The 19933-nt window shown below is 45.3% G+C and overlaps 1 protein-coding gene across 6 annotated transcripts in view; it reads left to right on the forward strand.

Annotated features, from left to right (window-relative positions):
• The window catches only part of Fam120a (family with sequence similarity 120 member A), a 167946-nt gene that overhangs the window by 145566 nt on the left and 2447 nt on the right, over positions 1-19933 (forward strand). For 2 of the 6 annotated variants that reach the window (XM_078030623.1, XM_005320874.4), the window contains exons 11-17: positions 33-282; positions 6146-6260; positions 11408-11617; positions 12410-12593; positions 13172-13309; positions 15319-15460; positions 16254-16350. In XM_078030623.1, coding sequence (XP_077886749.1) covers positions 33-282; positions 6146-6260; positions 11408-11617; positions 12410-12593; positions 13172-13309; positions 15319-15460; positions 16254-16350 — 1136 coding nt within the window. Of the gene's footprint in view, positions 1-32; positions 283-6145; positions 6261-7568; positions 8882-11407; positions 11618-12409; positions 12594-13171; positions 13310-15318; positions 15461-16253; positions 16351-19933 lie in introns of those variants that run through there. The other 4 variants (XR_013429935.1, XR_013429933.1, XR_013429934.1 and 1 more) reach the window with 4 other exon arrangements.

Here is a 19933-nt window from a genome sequence, read left to right on the forward strand (position 1 = left end):
AGCTTTCTTTTCTCTCTCTCTTTTTTCTGTAGTCTCACCAGTGATCATTAAGGAATGGGCAGCTTACAAGGGGAAGTCTCCTCAAACCCCGGAACTAGTGGAAGCCCTGGCCTTCCGGGAGTGGACCTGCCCCAATTTGAAGAGGCTCTGGCTGGGCAAGGCCGTAGAGGACAAGAACCGCAGGATGAGGGCCTTCCTGGCCTGCATGAGGTCCGACACCCCAGCCATGCTTAACCCCGCCAACGTGCCCACTCACCTCATGGTGCTCTGCTGCGTCCTACGGTGCGTGCCCAGCCATGGGTGGAGGGGTGGACCCAGGGACTAAGGCTTGGGGAGGGGGGCAGGGTAATCACAGTGTCCAGCCTTAGGCTGGACAGTTCACGCTGTAGGAATTGTGTATTGTCTGTTGAGACTTGTCCTGGTCCTGTATTTGTATATGTTCTGGGAATGTAGGCCCACAGAAATGCAATATATGGTTTAATTTACACTGTAGACTATGTTTATAAAGTAGGTATATTTGGTAAACACACATGGCCTGTAGATACATAATGATTTTAGACAGTTTATTCTTTAAATATTGAAGATTTTGAAGTCTGGAAGGGGGATTTATTTGGAATTCTGTTGGGAAAATTTCTCTTCTTTCCCCCCTTCATTTATTTAATCATTTATCTAACTGGTAATGGACACAAGTGTACTTTGTAGGTCGTAATCACTTTTTTGCCCAGGCTCTGGCCTTGGGAGCCCGGTCGGGTTGGCCCTGAGGCACACATCGTCTTTTGGTGTGGGGCTTTTCCTTGCTTCCCTGCCCAACAAGATACTTCTGTGGGCCTCGTATTTCCCTGTTCCAGCACCAGCTGTCTGCGGTCCTGGAGCAGCATGTGGACCAGGCTGCTGTACTCCTGGGCACCTCCACTGGGCCCTTGCAGCACACGAGGATGGGTGAATGGGATATTTTGAAGTTTATCTGAATTGGGGTACATATTGGATGTTTAGTACGTTTTAGTTGGATTTGCTTTATTTTGAAACCATTTAGACATAGAGAAGAGTTGCAAATACAATACAAAAAGCTTTGTTTTAAATCCAGTCCACATCCTTTAGTGTAGTTTTCTAGCAAGATTATTCTGTAGGATCACCAAGTAGCCACCAGACTCAAATCCATATGGATCCTTTAGTCCATCTCATCTCAGGCTCATTTCTTAATTGTCCTAACAGTGTCCTCTGTGACAAGGGACCCACTACAGGTCCTGTGTGCTTTCGGGGGTAGTTTCCCACTTGGGAGTGCAAGGTTCCACCTGGGTCACTGGACAGTCCTCCCCAGCAGAGGACTTGGTGGGGCATGTGCAGCTTCTCCCTGCAGAGTTGCTCTCACCTTCCAGGTGATGCATGTCCCGTGGGGGAGGTGCTCTGGTCTCAGGAAATGTGCCCTCCTTTTTGGCTGTCCATGTGTTTGTTTCCGTATGGACTGGCCTCCCAGGGCCTTCAGACCATGGTACCAATGTTTATTTTGGCATTTGTCACCATGTCACTGGACCTCCATGGTCTCCAACTGTCCCCTTGTTCTCTGAGCATCTCTTTTTCTCTCTGCAGGTGTTCTCCTTCCTCCTACCTCCTTGCATTAGCTCCAGGATCCCCACTTCTTCAAGCTGTCCTGGGTCCCTACAAGAAGGGGGGTGGGATTGAGAGACCAGACTCTTCAGCCAGTGGCTCCTGATGCCTCAGCTCTCCTATTTCTCGCTGAAAACAGTGCATTCACCTTGGTCCCTCTGACCTGCACAGTGGTATCCCCTCCATTGTGTGAAACTTGTGGCTCTGACGATGAGACTTGGGACTGGCCCTCCCGGCTCCCTGCTTGTTCATGTTCCCTGTGTGGGATGGGCCCCCTTCAGAGGCCATCTTCATGCAGTCCTGATGGCCCTTTGCGCCCCTCCTACCGGGCTTTAGGGAGGCAGAGATAGAGCTTTCTTTCTATTCTTATTCCTGAAGTTTCTTAAATTTGAAACAAAATTCAAGGCCAATAACTTGTTGAAGGTGAGAATATCAGCTTAGAACATAGTGTGCCAGTTGGTTAACATTCTCTGACTAGGTTTTCTATGCTGGAAAATTCAACTAAAGACATGTTTTTATCATTAGTACTTTACATTAGTGAAAGTTTAAGATGAAGACTTCGGGTGCTCTGAGATCAACCCAGCAAAAGTGAGGTGATATATAGTACTCACTGTCCACCTGACGCAAGAGTACATTGGACCCCAGATGGGGGATATAGTATAGTATACAGGTGCCGCTGAACAGCGTTGGTCAGGAGTGGAGCTTGATGTCCACACTTCAGCTGCAAGTCCCAGTGTGTGCTCCTTGGTGTTGCAGCATAGACTCCGACTGCCCTTGTATCCTGGCTCTTGGCTCCCTCAGCCTCTCATCTGGCTGGTGCCACATGCAGGCTCACTCTGTGCCCACTCTCACCTCTGCACTTCTACCCTACTAGCTGCAGTGTGAACCCTTTCCTTGGCAGGAACTACCTCATGCTCTTCTCGATGTTATTCCCAGGAGGAGACACAGGCAAGACCATGGGATGGACAGGAGAGGCAGGCCTCCAGTAAAAGCTTATTCACAAATGCAGGAGCCAGCCTGTGGCTGTAGTTTTTCAACTCCTGTGTAAACTGTTGTTGTAGATTTGACAGGTATTTTCTTCGAGATTTGATTCAGCCTGTACACTCTGGTGGAACACCACAGAAGGGTATGGCATCTTCTCAAGGTTCCAAAAGGCAGTTTTTGTCTTTGCTACTGCTGTTAATCTTGGCTCCTTGGTAAAGTTGCTGGGGTACTCCAATGTTAAATGTTACATTGTGGCAGCAGTTGAGGTGCATAAAGGAAAAGTGTCAGTTTAGTCTCTAGAATTTCAGCAGCAGAGAGAGGAGGGAGTCAGAGCACAAGTTGTCATGGCATGACTGTGAAGGCAGAAGGTTTTTTGCTTTTGTTAATTGTGGTGCCAAGGATCAAACTCATGCCTCATGCATGGCAGGCAAGTGTTGAATCACTGAGCCACGTTCCAGCCTGGAAGGTCTTGGAGAAACATCTGGACAAAATCGATCAGGTCCTCCTCAAAAGTGGAAAGACAGACTTCAGGGACTCCTGGAAGGGCTAGAGTCAACGTGAGTTATCAGGGAGGGCAAGCTCGAGGCACCAGAATGGCCCTCAGGCCAGTGTGTGTGTTTGGACATGCTGCAGATCATACCAGCTGTGCTCCCTCAATGGAGTGCAGGCCGTGCTGTCCCAGGGGTGTGTAAGGGCCCCTGCTCTGCTCTTGGAGCTCTGGCTTTCCTGTTTGAGAAGGGCAGTGAAAGGAGATCAGCCTTAGAAGACTCCAGAACAGTCGAGACGGTCCATATCCTTCCGTGGTAAGAAAGAAGAGACAAGAAGGGTAACTAGCTTCCCCAAGGTCCATTGCTGATAAGCTCTTCACGTAACATATTTACACTCTGCTCAGTTGCATGGAAAAGAACATCCAGAGAATTTTTCCAGAAATTGCATAGGTAAATTTGGCAGTGTAAAAGGGATCTAAAGACATTCTATAGAGGAGTAGTGTAGGTAGGAGCAGCCTAAATAAATGAAACAGGAGTGAGTCGCTGTGACTGCTGCCTGTGGGTCTTGATGATTGACCCATGCGTTTATGTCCATGTATTCTTCTAACATCTGCCCCTGAGAAGAGCTGATGGTACCTTGGTTCAGAGAGCCAAATGGTGGAAACAGAATTCTGCCCAGTGCACGTGTATTCCTGCAGCTGTGTTGAGCTCTGAGTGGCTTTCCTGTCAGAAAAACAGGGAAGATCTCCAGAAAACCAGCCTGTCGAGAGCTGGTTCAGTGCTATGGGGAAATAGTGCCTGAGGGTCAAAGTTTCAGTTTGGCTTTGGGAGGATTGGTGGCTTCAGGACACTGTGACTGTACCTAGGGCCACTAAAATGGACGCTTGATATCTGGGAAAAGGTGTACATTTAAGCTGTGTATTTAACACAGTTTAAACAAAATAAAAACAAACACAAAACAAAAATTAAAAAGTTAAAAGAACATAAACCATGATCCTGAAGACAAAGCACATTGTATAATTGAGCATAACCTTCTCCACAGTGTTTTGGTTTTTTTTTTTCCAAATGACTCTGAGGACTGATACACACATGCTCACGCCGCCCCCCGCCCCTGCAGTGTGTATGGTGCTGGGGATTGAACCCAGGGCCTTGTGCATGTGAAGCAAGCACTCTACCAACTGAGCTATGTCCCCAGTCCTAGTCATTGTTTTTGTTGGTTAGGGATGGAACACAAGGCCTCATCATGGCAATGCTTTACCACTGAGCTAACTCTTTTCTTGCATCAAGCCCTGATTAAAACTCAACTCAGAAAGACCATTGTATTTAAGGCTTGTGGTGCTCAAATGAAAGGATGTATATTTCCTCATTGCAAATGTTGACAGTTTACTTAAATAAAAGTTTTAGGCCACTCTTTTATTTAAATATGATAGACACATTTACTATTTGTTCATCTTGAACTTGCATTTCCTGGAGTTGGGTGTGGTAGTGCACACCTATAATCCTAGCTACTTGGGAGACTGAAGCAGGAGGTTCAAGACCAGCCTCAGTAACTTAGCAAGGCCCTCAGCAACTTAGACCCTATCTCAAAAAGGGGTTGGGAAGAGCTGGGAATGTGGCTCGGTGGTCAAGTGCTCTTGGATTCAATGCTTAGTACCAAAAAAAGAAAGAAGGAAGGAAGGAAAAAGAAATTATATTTCCCTGCTTTTGCCACACAATTTTATAAGCTCCCTGTGCCTCTGTTTACCCATCTCTAGAATGAGATGGTAATCATTCTTGCTAGGACAGTGGATGAGTTTATATGTGTAAAATATTTAAATAAATAGGAACGTGCTCTTAATGGGTTTATAGGTGTGGAACCTACATCTCTTTGCTTAGTCTGTATTACCATGGATTAATTATTATAAAAAGGAGTTTAGGTTCAGCACCAACCCCGACCTGGGTTTTTGTAAACTTGGTTTTAAGCCCTGAAAAAATTGACTCAGCAGGTGGGGGTGGAACGAGCCTTGTTAGGCATGTCACTTTTTTCCAGACTCCTTGGAGTTGTTCTCAAGAGATCATATAGCATTCTGTCATCAGAAGTTATTTTTAGTGATCAGCTGGCAACTTGATCAGATCACCTGCAGGTTGGTTGAATGAAGAGAATTGGGATCGTTGGACTTGCAGGTTTGTGGCTCAGTTGTACGGTTAGCATTTCATTTTCTCTGGACATTACCTGGGGTTGTGTCCTGTGTAGTGAAACAACGTTATTTGTCTCTTCAGGAAGCCCATTGCTCTTGGCAGATCTGTTCTAGCTGATATTGAAGATTTGGGTGTTGTTTCCCTTCAGCTACCCACACCAGGGTGCTCCTCATTTGAAGGGGGTGGGCTTTGGTGAGCATCCTGTGCATTTCCCCGGCAACCCCCATGGACCCGCCTGTGCCTTATCCCTTGTTGGGTGGCTGCTGAGAAGCCCTTCTTCACTCAGGAGATCAATCTTTCTTACTGTGACCTAGGTTCTGCCTCCAGGGCATCCTGGCCTGAATTAAAATGAACCAGTCATGTGAATTGGTGTCTATAGTGTACTTTCCGCATTTTAAATGTTCCACAAGAGTGAAGTTGTATCAAAAATCACTGGTGGCAGCCACAGTGGGACATGCACACACTTGTAATCCCAGGTGCTCTGGGAGCTGAGGCAGGAGGATCAAGAGGCCCAGTCTGGGTGATTCAGCAAGACCCTGTCTCTTAAAAACCTGAGAGGAGCTGGGGAGGTAGCTCAGTGTTTGAGGGCCCCTGAGTTCAATCCCCAGAACTTGGGGTGGGGGGGTCACTGACGAGGTAGTCTTCAGTATATACAATTTAGGTGCCTTTTTTTTTTTTTTTTTTAAAGGTGCCATTTTTAATTAAAGTAAACCATTCCAGGCAGCCTGGACGATGACTACATTTTCATTTCTAATTGGCATCATCTTGTGAAAACAGGCTGGATAAAAGCCTTCGGAGTTTTCTCAGTGATCACATCATCCCAAATGTGCTTAGACCCTCTCACTAGGTTTGACCACACAGTCATGCCCGGTGTTTCTGTCTCTCCCTAGGTATATGGTGCAGTGGCCGGGAGCGCGAATCCTACGGCGTCAGGAGCTGGACGCCTTCCTGGCCCAAGCGCTGTCCCCCAAACTCTACGAGCCAGACCAGCTGCAGGAGCTCAAGGTAGTGTGCCAGCCTGTCTCGGGAAGTTTTGCTTTGAGTTTTGGTGTAACACAGCTAACCTTTACCAGGCAGACTTGCTCTGTGCACTAAACTAATGATACTAATTCGATGTGAATCAAGAGCCTTCAGGGCAAAAGGGACATTCCTACCTAGTTATATAGATTTGCCATCCCCAGTTGGAAATGATCAGTTCCACCTTGAGAGAAAGATTTTCCCTCATTTACCAGTGGGTGTTTAATCTTGTTTTTCACATCAGGAAATAAACTTCTCTTTTTTATTTTAAGAGGGGATTCCAAATCGTGGGAGGGCTTGATCTTAAGGATTTTCTAACATCTAGCCAGGATTCTTTTTCTTATTTCATTCCATTGTTCCTAGTCACAACTTTAGTTTTCTCTAAAAAATGTTCTTTGCCCTTCTAGTATTGTAAAATCCCTTTTAAAACAGCCACTTGAGGAACCTCGTGACACCATCATCCCAACGCCCTTTTTAGTCAGCGTTTAACATCATATTCCTTTTAATTTTGCCTTCTAGCAGTTCCTTTTGTTCTTTGTTTTGACAAGGTTTGTTTTCTCTAAGTTGTCACCCAGTTTTTGAGTGTGCACATCTTTTTCAGTACACTTTTATTAGTTGCTGTGTTCACAATTGTTAATTGCTTTCTAATTTCTATTAAATGTTAGAATGTTCAAGACTTCAAAGTTAGCCAAACTCATAGGTCTGCCTTTTCTTTTTAATGCACAGGGTTTTGTTTTTTCTTTGCCATCTGTTATTTGTTTTTTATTATTTGTTTATTTATTCATTTATTTATTTTTACAAAGTTTGATTTATAATCAGTTAGTTTCCTTTGACAAAATTGCCTTCGCTTTTAGATCTTTTTGCTGTTCTTTATGAACGCATCTTGCCCTGCAGAGGAATTTTAGACTTGCTTTATAGAAGTTCAGTATTCAACAGGTGGTGCTCAATAAATGTCTGGTTTTCCCTAAATTACTGTGTTAAATTGCAAAATTTGGTGCAGAGTGGAGCTCACCTGAGGCTTCTGATGACTTTGAAACAAGCTAAGTACAAAGCCAAAACGTAGAAACCCCTCAAATTGTGTTCTTTACTTTGTGGATCAACTTTTCTGTTTGTTAGGCAGAAATTGTTATTGTCTTTAACGCTTTTGTTTCTGGTGTCAGGCAGTGTGGCGGGCCAGTCAGGTCCTCCCCGGTGCCGTCACCACCGTGCGCGCTGCAGGCTGTGCTTCAGGGGGTGGAATCACTTTCCTAGAGTGTGGTGCCACCCCCTACCTCTCCTCCTGTTTCTCTTGTATAGATTATTCCTTCAGTACTGACATCCCAGTTCTGAAAGTCACACCGCCAGGGACCAGGTATGCCCACCAAGCTTTATTCACCATCAAGTTACTTTAACCAAGTCCATCTTATTTCCCATATCCTTTTCATTTTCCGATCCACACACAGGATATAACTTTTGAAACCCAGTCACTCAAAGCTTTCATTTTGGTTCTTTTGAGGTCTTAGTGCCTTCATGGTTTTCTCCCGGTTCTTCATCTGAGGCCAGGCATTTCTAGAGCCGTATGGGACACATTCCATGTGCCGCTGCCTTCTGTCTCACTCATTGCTGCCCGGGGTCTTCTTGTGTGCAAGGCGACAGTCCCGGTTAAGAGCACAGCCTACACTGGAACAGCGTCATTGTCAGGATCGGTGCAGACTCTGGAAGAGCTGTGAGGAAAAAGCGTTTGAGGGGAAGGCAGTCATTTGTTTTGTAAAGATTTAAGCTCCTCTCAGCGATCAGACCAAGAATCAGAACCAGAACAATCCTTATTTCAGTGCTAACCAAAATTCATAGGCAGAGCCAATGCTTCCAAAATTCAGTGGTGGGAAATTAAAATTAAAATTGCCTTTTCATGTAAACATTAAAGTTTTCCAGCATAGCAAAAGCAATGACAGTCCTTTCCTGTGAGATGCCATTTCACTGTTTAAGACACAGTCGCCTCTTGACTGTCGCTGCTCCTGTGTCGGGGCCGTGACCAGTTTGTGGATTGCCCAGGCCCCTCTTTCTTCTCCCCTTAGTGTCCACCACATGCTTTGCCATCAGCGGAAGAAAAGAGGAAGAACGGACCCAGTTCTGACAGCTTGGGCTCTTGTTAGCTTTTCTGCGGGGAGGTTCAGTGGGAAAAGACATTGCAACCATTACCTTAAATGAATTTTTTAAGAATTTCATTTCATCCATGCTTTCTCCGTCTGCCATGTTCATGAATAATTGAGAGTTCTGTGTGGTTCCTTGAACACCTGTGACAGTGACTGATGACCCTCATTTTTTTCTTTTTATATTTTTAAGCCCTTCTCCTAGGTTAACAGCATGAGTGTAATTAAGGTAAAATGAGTCCTGAGCCTGGGTTTCTAGGAGGGTGGGTAAAGGACGAGGAGAAGGAACTTTGTCCAGTTGTAATGTCTGTCCAGTTTCTTCTCCCTTGTTCTTGACATCCCTATAATTGCCTTAAATTCTTTTTAACAGTTTCACATGCCAAGTGCAGAATATAAAAGATGGAAAATGAAGAGCTTTAAAGGCAGTATTAGGGGCGTGCAGCATGTCTGTGATACCTGTAAGAATTATTTTGCATATAGGTAAATATGACAAATTACAGTAAGAGTCTGTGCCCCGTAGTTAGAGGACACACAGAGTCACTGTGCTGGATTTGGGTTCTGAGCTAACTAGATAGATCAAGTTTCATGTGTGTATTTCCCATAAAGACAGAATTTTTTGCTCTGTTTCTCTAGCTGAGGAACTTTGGATAATGCTGAATATTTTATCTCAGTTTATGTAAGAGAATAAGATTCGAATATGAATATTACTGGCAGATATTTCTACAGTCGAGGGTTCAGATTGGGGTTCTGCAGTCTCTGTGACCTTGAAGTCTGTGACTGTCTATTACAGTGGAATACTGTTAGAAGTCCATGTGTCCTATAGGTATTGAGAGATGGAAATGAGGTAGTACACATAAAAGTACATGTTTGAAAAAAAGGGTGGTGTCTGATACATCTTTTTTTAAGTTCCCTACAAGTATCACATTATTATTTGCACAGTAAACATTTAGGGAAAGAAAAATATTATGCAAATGTAAGTTTTAAATAATTTTCAAAGGGCTGACTACAGTGGCACACACCTGTAATCCTAGTGACTTGGGTGGCTGAGGCAGGAGGATCTTGCCAGTTGGAGGCCAGCCTGGAAAACTTAGCAAGACCCTGTCTCAAAATAAAAAGTAAAAAGTGCTGGAATGTAGCTCAGTGGCAGAACATCACTGGGTTCAAGTCCAGTTCCCCCTGCCCCCACTCCAAAAACATTTTTAATGTAGCTTTTGAGAACTTTTAAATTAATTCTAATTGTTATTCCTGAAATTGAAAATTAAACTGGAAACATCATTTTTTAAATTCATGAAAAATAGCTATCAACCAGTATTGAAGTTGGTTGATACATGCATGTTTATACACAGTGCTACCTCACAGTGCTGCTGTGTGCACCTGCTGAGGGTTTTTTAACTCACAGTGCAGATGGCAGTTTACCAGGGTGTTAGCAGGGGTTTGTGTCTGGAGGTGACCAGCCAGGATCCATGGCCGAGCATGGCATTCTATGCAGGATGCTTGGACAGAGGCAGACCTCTTCAGAGCTCCGTCAGCCCATTCACCTCTCGAATTCGCCCTTGACCCAGATCCTCTGCTCTCTGATGTGGGCCAAGTCGGGGATGAGGCCCTGGGCCAAAAGTGGTGGGCCCTCACCTGGCTGGAAGTGTTTTGTGGTCACTGTTCCAAAATGCAAGGGGACAGGGGACCAGTGTCCTGGGGTGGCCCTGTTTACTCATCAGGCTCCACCTCTGCTTTAAACCCCTCTCCAGCAGAGCCGCTTCCCTCTTTCTGTCATGATGATTTTTCTTCTTTTGTACAGCTCAGAGATGGGGTGGCTGGTATCAAAATAAATAAGATAGATTTTCTCCATTTTGTTCCGATTAGACCCTCTCTTTCTCCACAATACACATAAATAATGAATATACGTCTAATTCCATCATCCAGCCCCAGCTGCTTCCCAGTAATGCATGGGGCACGTAGGAGCTGGCATGATGCACAGTTGGGTCAGGAAATGTAGATGAACCACTTTTATTGTGAGCAGACTTATTTTGGAAGTTTATTTGCATTGACTTAAAATTTTTAAAAAGGTTAGAAAACAGTATTAGCTAATAATGGGAAAAGTTGACATAAACAGCACGAAATAGCAGCTAATCATAAATTTCATTAGCATTTGGCACCAGAATGGTCTGTTTTTTCCTCTTTCATACAAAACCATTTTACTGCCACCTTTAGGCATTATTTAGACTGATGCCCCATAAAGACTGCGTTCTTGAGAAGCCGTCCAGGTAGAAGATAGAAACAAGAGCAGAGTTTAAAACTTGTCCTGGATAATCCACAAACGAGGTCTTTCTGTCAGATGATCAAGAGTGGACTGTATATTCCCACTGAGTCTCTTGCCCAGCCCGTCCTGGGAGAGGCCAGGGCTATGGGCAGAGCAGGCATCATCACTCACACAGGACGTACGAGCTGTGCGAATTCTGTAGTGCGCATGGTTCAGTACAGTATTTCTCTTGTTTTGTTCTTTCATTTATAAACTATTCATGTCTCCTGAAATGTTTTGACAATTTCTTTAATAAGTAGCTATCTGAAAGATAAACATATAAAAATAAAAACAAAATACAAATTTATTTCTGAATGAAATTATCCCAGGTAATTTACCTGACCTGTGTTCAGATCTGAGGTGTTATTTCATGAAGGGATCGTGAGAGTCCCAGCTGCTGAGGGGACCACGCATCGTTGGTCCCCTTGTAACATCCTGCCTTAAATACAGTACTTATACACCCTAGGTGATGATTTCAGATGCCAAGCTGGAATACTTCAGTATGTTCATAAAACATGTTCTTAAATTTAAATATGCTAAATAATAAGAAGTAATTCTATTTAAATAAGACCAGCGCTAGGTCAAATTAGGACTGCTTAGTGGTACCCTTTTATTGAGGAGTGATCTCTATTAACTTTGGAGAGCAGTGGGACAGTGGGAGAATACTGAAGTGCTCTTATTCCATAGAAATTACTCTTTTCAATTTAAAGATTGAGAACCTAGACCCCCGAGGAATTCAACTGTCAGCTCTCTTCATGAGTGGAGTAGACATGGCATTGTTTGCCAATGATGCGTGTGGACAGCCCATCCCCTGGGAACACTGTTGTCCTTGGATGTATTTCGATGGGAAGCTCTTCCAGTCCAAACTCCTCAAAGCCAGCCGGGAAAAGACCCCACTCATCGACCTCTGTGATGGTCAGGTATGTTGGGCGGGACAGCCTGACCTTAATGAAGTGCGGTGCACAGGCTGACTGTGTCATCTTCTACACCGTACTCACTGTGAAACCTGTGAGGGGGCCTCGCCCACTATTACTGAATTCTTAGTAGGCCTTTGGTCCTCATTACTCCTGGTAGTTAGCTTCCAGAATTCTCCTCAGACCTGAATTAGCGAGTATGAACCATTTCTCCTCGGAAATTTAGGATTAGGTGCCTGCAAGATTCCACCTGCACATTTGCCTCAGTCAGCTCAGAACCTTGTTCCTAGAGGGTTTCTGCTTACACACACCTCATTTAATACATACTGTCCATTCGTGGCCTTCAAGCTCATGACCAGCAGCACTGTAACTCCAGCTGCAGGAAGCTGCTCTGACACCGGCACGTCTAGTCCCGTGTGTGCTGAGAAACACTGGGCAGCGCCTCGGCACTGGGGTCCATCCTAAACACCAAAACCACCAACTGCAAGGACAGATTGCAAACAAGAAGTCACTAAACAGGCCACAAAGAGGATGCTCATTTTCCACATGAGCTGGGTCTGGCAGGTCGGTGTTGTCTTGTTTCATCTCATCTGGGCTCATAGGCCACCCCATGCTCCACACAGGACTGCGAATGGCCAAGGATTGATTTGGGTGGTTACAGATAAACGTCAGCAAGTAGAGGGGTGTGCAGACAGGACTCCCAGCAGTGAGTCTGCATGTTTTAATCTGTCAGTGCTCGTTCACATCTGGTCACGGCTCTTGAGTGGCATTTTCACCTGCCGGCTCCTTACCTTCCAGGCTGAGCAGGCTGCCAAGGTAGAGAAGATGCGGCAGAGCGTTCTGGAGGGGCTCAACTTCTCCCGGCAGAACCACCCACTCCCCTTCCCACCACCGCCTGCTCTGCCCTTCTACCCCGCATCTGTGTACCCTCGGCACTTCGGGCCCGTCCCCCCGTCTCAGGGCAGGGGCAGAGGCTTTGCAGGTGAGTCACGAGTTGGCACGCTGTTGGGTGGAAATGGGACATGTTGTCCTCCTAGTGGGATGTAGCCTGCCATGCAAAGCCCGGGTAATTGTCAGTCTTGGGAGGGCCACAGTAGTGTTTCTTTGAATCAGCAAAGAGCGAGCTAGACCCCAGAGGTGGTTGTAAGAAGGGAGGATGGCAGCCACCAGCGCTGTTATAGAGGGTTGATCTAAAATCCGTGAATGTAGCTTACAGCGCTGCTCATGTTTTGAAGATGTTTTTTTCCTCCTGTGTGCAGTGTGGGAAAGTAATCCACCTGGGTCCGAGAAAGCCGTATTCCAACATCCGCCTCCTGGGGCCTAGTGTGATCCCCTGGCTAGCACCCTGTTGGATGACTTGCTGCAGGGAAGGTGGCCTGCAGGGGTGGCCTCTGGGTGCAAAGGGTGCAAGGCAATGAGGTGCTGAGGGGGGCCAGGATACCCCTTCCCTGCAGCTTAAGGAGTTGGGGGTCACTCTGCCAGGTCTCACACCGAGCGTGGGGGCCCCTGACCCCTATCCCTCATGCTTCTCCCTGTCTCTCTCTACCCTGGTCCCCACAGGAGTCTGTGGCTTTGGCGGCCCCTATGGGGAAACGGTAGCATCAGGCCCTTACCGTGCCTTCCGGGTGGCGGCAGCATCTGGACACTGCGGAGCCTTCTCAGGCAGTGACAGCAGCAGGACTAGCAAGTCCCAGGGCGGTAATTACACTCACCCTTCCCAGAGCTCCCGCCTGCCAGCCTTTCCTCTGCTCCATCATCCGGCGCTTTCCCTGACTGTCCTCGTGAGCCACCTGCTCCATCAGAGCTCCCTTTCTCATGGGTCCCTGACCCGACTCCCTGCCCTCAGGTCTCTGGAGTGGCCCTGTGGTGGTCATCTTTCCTTTCAGGGTAAACCACCTAGAGCCGAACACTTTTGTGCACCTGGGTGACCTGACCAGCACCCAAGCAACCCTCTCCTGGTCAAGGTGCTCACACTTGTGTAGAAGATGGTTGCAGGCACAGAACTCCTGACAAAAAGGCTGTCACAGTTTATTTCATGAAAACATTTTGAAAGAAAGATCCGGTGTCTAGTATATAAATAAGTTAGTTTACTTTAAATTCCTGTTGCTTCTCTTTTTATTTGAGTTAGTCTTTCCAGGGAGAGAAGTCTTTTTAACATTTACTATCTTGTGATGCTGCTGTCATTTGAAACTTGTGACTTCAGCTTTAGACTGCAGGTCTAAATCTGGCCATCAAGTCACATTGCAGGATTGTTCTGACAAATCTGGAATAACCTTTAGGGTAGGCAAGCCTTTCTCTGGGTGGGGGGCGGGGGGCGGGGGGGGCAATATTTTCTCAACTCAGTGACCTGGGCAGGAGGTGTGGTGTGCTAGGAGGCAGGAGATGTGACTGTGGGTCCGCTCGTCTGCAGCCCAGAAGGCCCCTCTTCTTCCTGTGTCTCCTAGCCTCCCACAAGGCTTTTCTGTTCCATGGCCATTGCTCTTGCACCTCACGGCCCTGCAGCCTCTGCTGCTGCTGCTTCTTTTTTTTGTGTGTGTGTGTGGTAGTGGTGCTGGGAGTTGAACCCAGGGCCTTGTGCATGCGAGGCAAGCGCTCTACCAACTGAGCTATGTCCCTAGCCCCGTCCTCTGCTTCTTGAGGTGCTTCAGCTCCTTGCAGTACCTGACCACTGAAGCTGGCCTGTGGTTGGGGAAAGAGTGAGGGTAGGGCAGGTACCATTCTGGATAGTGTGGGTAATGATGGCCAAGGAACCGGCTTCTTGGATTTCCTGCCACGGTGTCTGAAACCCAGACCCTGGGCTGTCCTGCATAGTAGCCACATCTACCACTGAGCACTCCAGCTCTGAGCAGTAAGTGCAGATGTACGCCAGATTTCAAAGAACATAAATGGATGTAAAGTAGTCCATTTACTTTTTATCTTGATTACATGTTGAAATAATGTTATTTGGGTGAAATAAGATATAATAGTAAAACTTATTTCATCTGTCTGTACTTTTTCCATGTGGCTACCAGAAAACTTAAGTTTTATCTTGGATTTCTGTTGGCCTTTGCTTACACAGTCACTGCAGTGGCCAGCCCACCATATGGTGGGAGGTTTGTGATGATCCACCCCCAGCAGAAAACATGAATCTTGGGGCTCTGGTTTGTTTTATCAGAATTTTTTCTATCAGGTAATAGTTTGAGAATTATTTTAGGTCAGAAAACTTTTGAACATTCAAGATACCTATAATTAATAGAAGTTGGTAAATACAGTGACTACTTAATATTCTGAACTTTGGGTTTCGTTTATTGCTAAAGAAATAAACTTGGAAGTATTTGCCTAAACAAAAAAGCATGAGGGCTGGGGATACAGATCAGTTGGTACGGTGTTTTTCTTGCATGCCCAAGGCCATGCGTTCAATCCCTAGCACACTGCCCCAACCCCCACCCCACCCAAAAAAAGAAAGAAAAACATGTGAGTTTGCAGAGTCCCTTCTTGAATCTCTTTCTCTGAAGGGCCTGCACCCTTGCTGTTGGAACCAACAGCTTAAAATCACAGTGTGTACATAGAGTCTACATAATTTAAAAAAGGAGTCTTTGCAAACAAGATAAAATGGCTTCATCCTAAATAGAAACCAGAACTGAAAAGAATTTGCCTGTTTGTTTCTCTTTACCAGTTTTAATGCTGTGATTATAAAGATTTTGTCTTCTTGTGTATTTTTTGTGCAGGAGTCCAACCTATACCTTCTCAGGGAGGGAAACTAGAAATTGCTGGCACTGTGGTTGGCCACTGGGCAGGAAGCAGGCGGGGCCGTGGAGGCCGAGGGCCCTTCCCACTACAAGTGGTCTCTGTGGGAGGACCAGCAAGAGGGTAAGCTCTGGACCAGGAAAATGTATCTTGTCTAGTGCAAAACAGTAGCCTCTGAATTGCTTTTTTTTAAATGATGAACTTAGCAGGAATGTTTTTGTATCATTACGTACACTTTAACATCATAAGTTCCTATTATAGCATTATGTAATTTTTTTTTTTGAGGTGCCAGGGATTGAACTGAACTGGGGAGGGAGGGCGGCACTGAGCCACACCCCCAGCCCTTTTTTTTTTTTTCCTTTGGCTGAGGCTGGCTTTGAACTTGTGATCCTCCTGCCTCAACCTCCCAAGCCACTGGGATTACAGGTGTGCGCTGTGATGCTTGGCTCATTTTGTATTTTAACCATTATCAAATAATCACACGTTCAGCTAATCAGTTGCCTTTTTTAAAAATATTTTTATTAGTTGTTCATGGATTTTATTTTATTTACTTATTTATATGTGGTGCTGAGAATCGAACCCAGTGCCTCACACATGCTAGACAAGCACTCTACCACTGAGCCACAACCCCAGCCCCAATCAGTTGCCTTTTTAAGACTATTTTTAAACTATTTTTAAATCAAAAGCCTTGAATATGATGAAAATAAGATTGATTTCTTGGGCTGGGGATGTGGCTCAAGTGGTAGCGCGCTCGCAAGATTGATTTCTTAAATAAATTTTAGCGTGACCATATTCAATAAACTCGATCCTTTACGGAGCATAAGATCAGACACCTTTACATCCACTTAAAGTTATTGCACATGTTGTCTGTGATGAATTTAAGTGCATTTACTCTTGTCCTTTTCTATTCACCTAGGCGTCCAAGAGGAGTTATTTCCACCCCAGTGATACGGACGTTTGGTAGAGGTGGAAGGTACTATGGCCGAGGTTATAAAAGCCAGGGAGCAATTCAGGTAATGCCCTGCAAGCTTTCCTATCATTCGCTGTGCATGTCTCCTTTCTCAGCCAGGTTCTCATTGCCTGTGTTCAGACCAAGGGGGTGAATGGGCACTGTGGCCACCAGGCCCTCTGGTACACGGGAGTTTGCCAGACATGCAGGCCCTGGAGGCTGAGCCATTTCCTTCTCATTTGGGAGCCTCTGTCCCTCACTGTGCTCCCTTTGGCATTCAGCAGCTTCTTGTCTGGTGGGACACAAAATCCCATGTTCCCTGGGATGTTACTGCACCCAGAGGGACCAAACCCAGGACATCTGCTTCTATTGGTTTCTTTTTTTCTTAGTAGGAAATGTCATTTCAAGACCACAGCCTAGGCACTGACCTCAGCATTGGTCACAGGTCCTGGTGTTCTATTGCTGTCCTGTTTGTTTTAACATAAATATACATACAACATATACTGGCTTTTGTGGGGGCCCACTCCCCTGGTACTGGGGATTGAATCCAGGAGTTCTGATTCACACTGAGCTGAAATACCAAGTCTTTTTGTTTGGAGACAGGGTCTCATTAAGGTTCAAGCCAGCCTTGAAGCTACCATCCTCTTACGTCTGCTGCCCAAATTCCTGGGATTGAGGCTTGGCCATTGGCCCACTGTGCCCATTGGTTTTCTTTCTTTCTTTTCTTTTTTTTTTTTTTTTAGGATAAGATCCTTGTGAATTCCTTCTGTTGTTTCTTGTCCAAGTTGAGGGCTGTGGACTTTTATTTTACCTCTTCTCTTTTATGTCCTTATGTCCTCTGGACTGAGTCTATGTTTTTAGGTTTCTCCTATGGACAGTCGCAGAGACAGAAGGTACATACATGCCTGTACAAACATACCCCATAGATTCATACCTGTAATTCCTCCTCTCACCCCAGAAAATACTTCATGAATTCTTTGTTGAATCTTCCAGTTCCAATTAAGGGCTTAGAAATGTACTTATCCTCTACTACAACCTCTGAATGTTCTTTTTTTTCTATTCTGAGAATCTTGGTTTTTTAGAAAACAGGGTTAATTAAATTAGAATATGCTATAATCCATCATTGCTTTCTCCAATATTACACACATGGACTCAGAATACCTGTTCTCACCACCATGGCCAACATTATTCACTGCAAATAGCTAAAAAAAAAACAACTTTGTAAGCAGGGTTGGTGTCCAGCCTCCCCCACTATCTACTACATCCCCTCTCACAGTGATAACATTTATTATAATTGTCAAACCCTCCTGATTACCCATAATTACCCAGAGTCGGTAGTTTACATTAGGGCTTACTCTTAGTGTTGTAATCTCTATAGGCTTGACATGTATCCACCATCATAGTGTCCCAGCTCCCTGGCAGGCTGAGGCAGGAGGATCCCTTGAGCCTAGGTGTTTGAGACTGCCTGGGCAAGAGAGTGAGCCCCTGTCTCAAAAAGAAAGAAAATATTAACACTTATTCATATACACACACACACACACACACACACACACACACACACACACACACACACACGCATGCACAGTTTTAAGATAGCTATGCTGTTCTTCTTTTTTTAATTTCTTAGTTGTGCATGGACTAAGTATCTTTATTTTGTTTATTTACTTTTATGTGGTGCTGAGGATCGAACTCAGTGCTTCACATGTGGGAGGCAAGTGCTTTACCACTGAGCGACACCCCAGCCACCAGCTGTGCTGTTCTTATCCACAGTATCTGGAAGCAGCCATCACCTACTATACTTTCCCTTTTTGCTTTATTTTTCTTGATTCTGTAAATACCTTCATATTCCACATCCTCTCTAGGCCCATGTCTGTACCTCTGTTCTGGTCTTTCAAAGACTTTCCTCAGTAGATCCTGCAGGAAACGTCCACAGGAAGGACTCAGGGAACAGAATTCAACGTGAAACGGTTTTCCTGACCAGGAAACAGTTTTTCTTCTCCATGATCTTCACATCATTTCATTTTGTTTGTGTGTATAAAGCTTTACTGTCAAAGACATCTAATGCTTTTCCCTTTGAAGCCACTCGTGACGTTGTCCTAAGCACCCAGATTGTTTCTGGTCTTCCTTGAGAGTTAGTACCTCTCTGTCATTCCCTGGCACTGGTTGTCCTAGACCATACACAGTGTGAGGAGTACTCTTTCCATAGGTAATTTCAGATCTTTTCTGTGTTAAAAAGTTATCTTGAATTAGGAAAGTCTTTATCTTTCGCTTGAGTGCTCCCATTGCTCTCGTGCTGGTTCTTCTATACCTGCCTTCAGGATCTTGATTCCTTTGTGTGTGTGTGTGTGTGTGTGTGTGTGTGTGTGTGTGTGTGTGTGTGTATGTATGAGAGGGAGGGAGAGAGAGAGAGAGAGAATTTTTTAATATTTATTTTTCAGTTTTCGGCGGACACAACATCTTTGTTTGTGTGTGGTGCTGAGGATCGAACGCGGGCCGCACACATGCCAGGCGACGCGCTACTGCTTGAGCCACATCCCCAGCCCAATTCCTTTGTATCTTTTTCTTCCCTTCTTGATATAACTCACCTGATTAAAGTGCACAATTCGGTAGTTTGGTTCTTTAAGGATAGTTTGGGGAGCAGTTTTTAGGTTCACAGGGAACTTTATGAGGAAGGTACAGGGAGTTCCTGTCTGCCCCTCCCCCAGGCTCCCCACCACCTGCTTCACCCCTATCAGAGCTATGAATGTACAGATGCATCATGATCAACAGAGTTCATCAGGACTAGCTTATCTTAGGGCTCACTCTCAGTGTTACACATTCTACAGGTTTGACACATGTCCCATATGTCCACCATTATGATATCCAAGGGTATTTTCACTGTCCTGAAATCCTGTGTGCACCTTAGAGTCATCCCTCCCTCTCTCCTTGGAAACCCATGGCAACCACTGATCTTTTTACTCTCCCCATAGTTTTGCCTTTTCCAGAATGTTAAAAGTATGGCAGAAAGACTGGGGATGTGCCTCAGTGTTAGAATGTATCCCTAGCATGTGCAAGGCCCTGGATTCCCTCCCTGGTACCACCAAAAAAAAAAGGGGGGGGGCTTATTGTCGCTTCTAGATCTTCTCTTTCCTTGTTTTTGCTATCCTGTTCCATTGCTACTCCACTCCCAGCTCTTCTCCTTCCCTGGAGAGCTTTATCCCTGTAGGTCAGTTCAAGAGGTGGAGGAAGCCGCGCTGTTTGCTTGCTCCGACGGCACATTTAGTGATGGCAGAAGAAGCTGCCTCGTAGTGGCAAAGAAAGAGAAACCAGTTGTAGAGTGCGTGTTTCCACATGTGGGGAAATCAGTTGTTGTTAAGTGTTGGTCTCAGGCTGGGAGTGTAATTCAGTGGTAGAGACTTGCCTGTCGTGCACAAGATCCTTGGTCCAATCCCCAGCATCATAAAAACAAAACAAATTATTTGTTTCAAGTTCCAAGGATATAACAATAGCATTGATTTGTGAGAATAGCATTGATGAGTGTGGGTATTTCTGAACACAAGTGTCAGGATCTAAAGTAAGAAGTGTTGTTGTGGGAGAAAGGGGGGACTCCTGTGTTTTGACAAGGGTCACTGGACATGCTCCCTCTTCTAGGTGGAGCCAATGGACTT

Source organism: Ictidomys tridecemlineatus, chromosome 13, assembly GCF_052094955.1.
Source record: "Ictidomys tridecemlineatus isolate mIctTri1 chromosome 13, mIctTri1.hap1, whole genome shotgun sequence".
NCBI lineage: Eukaryota > Metazoa > Chordata > Mammalia > Rodentia > Sciuridae > Ictidomys > Ictidomys tridecemlineatus.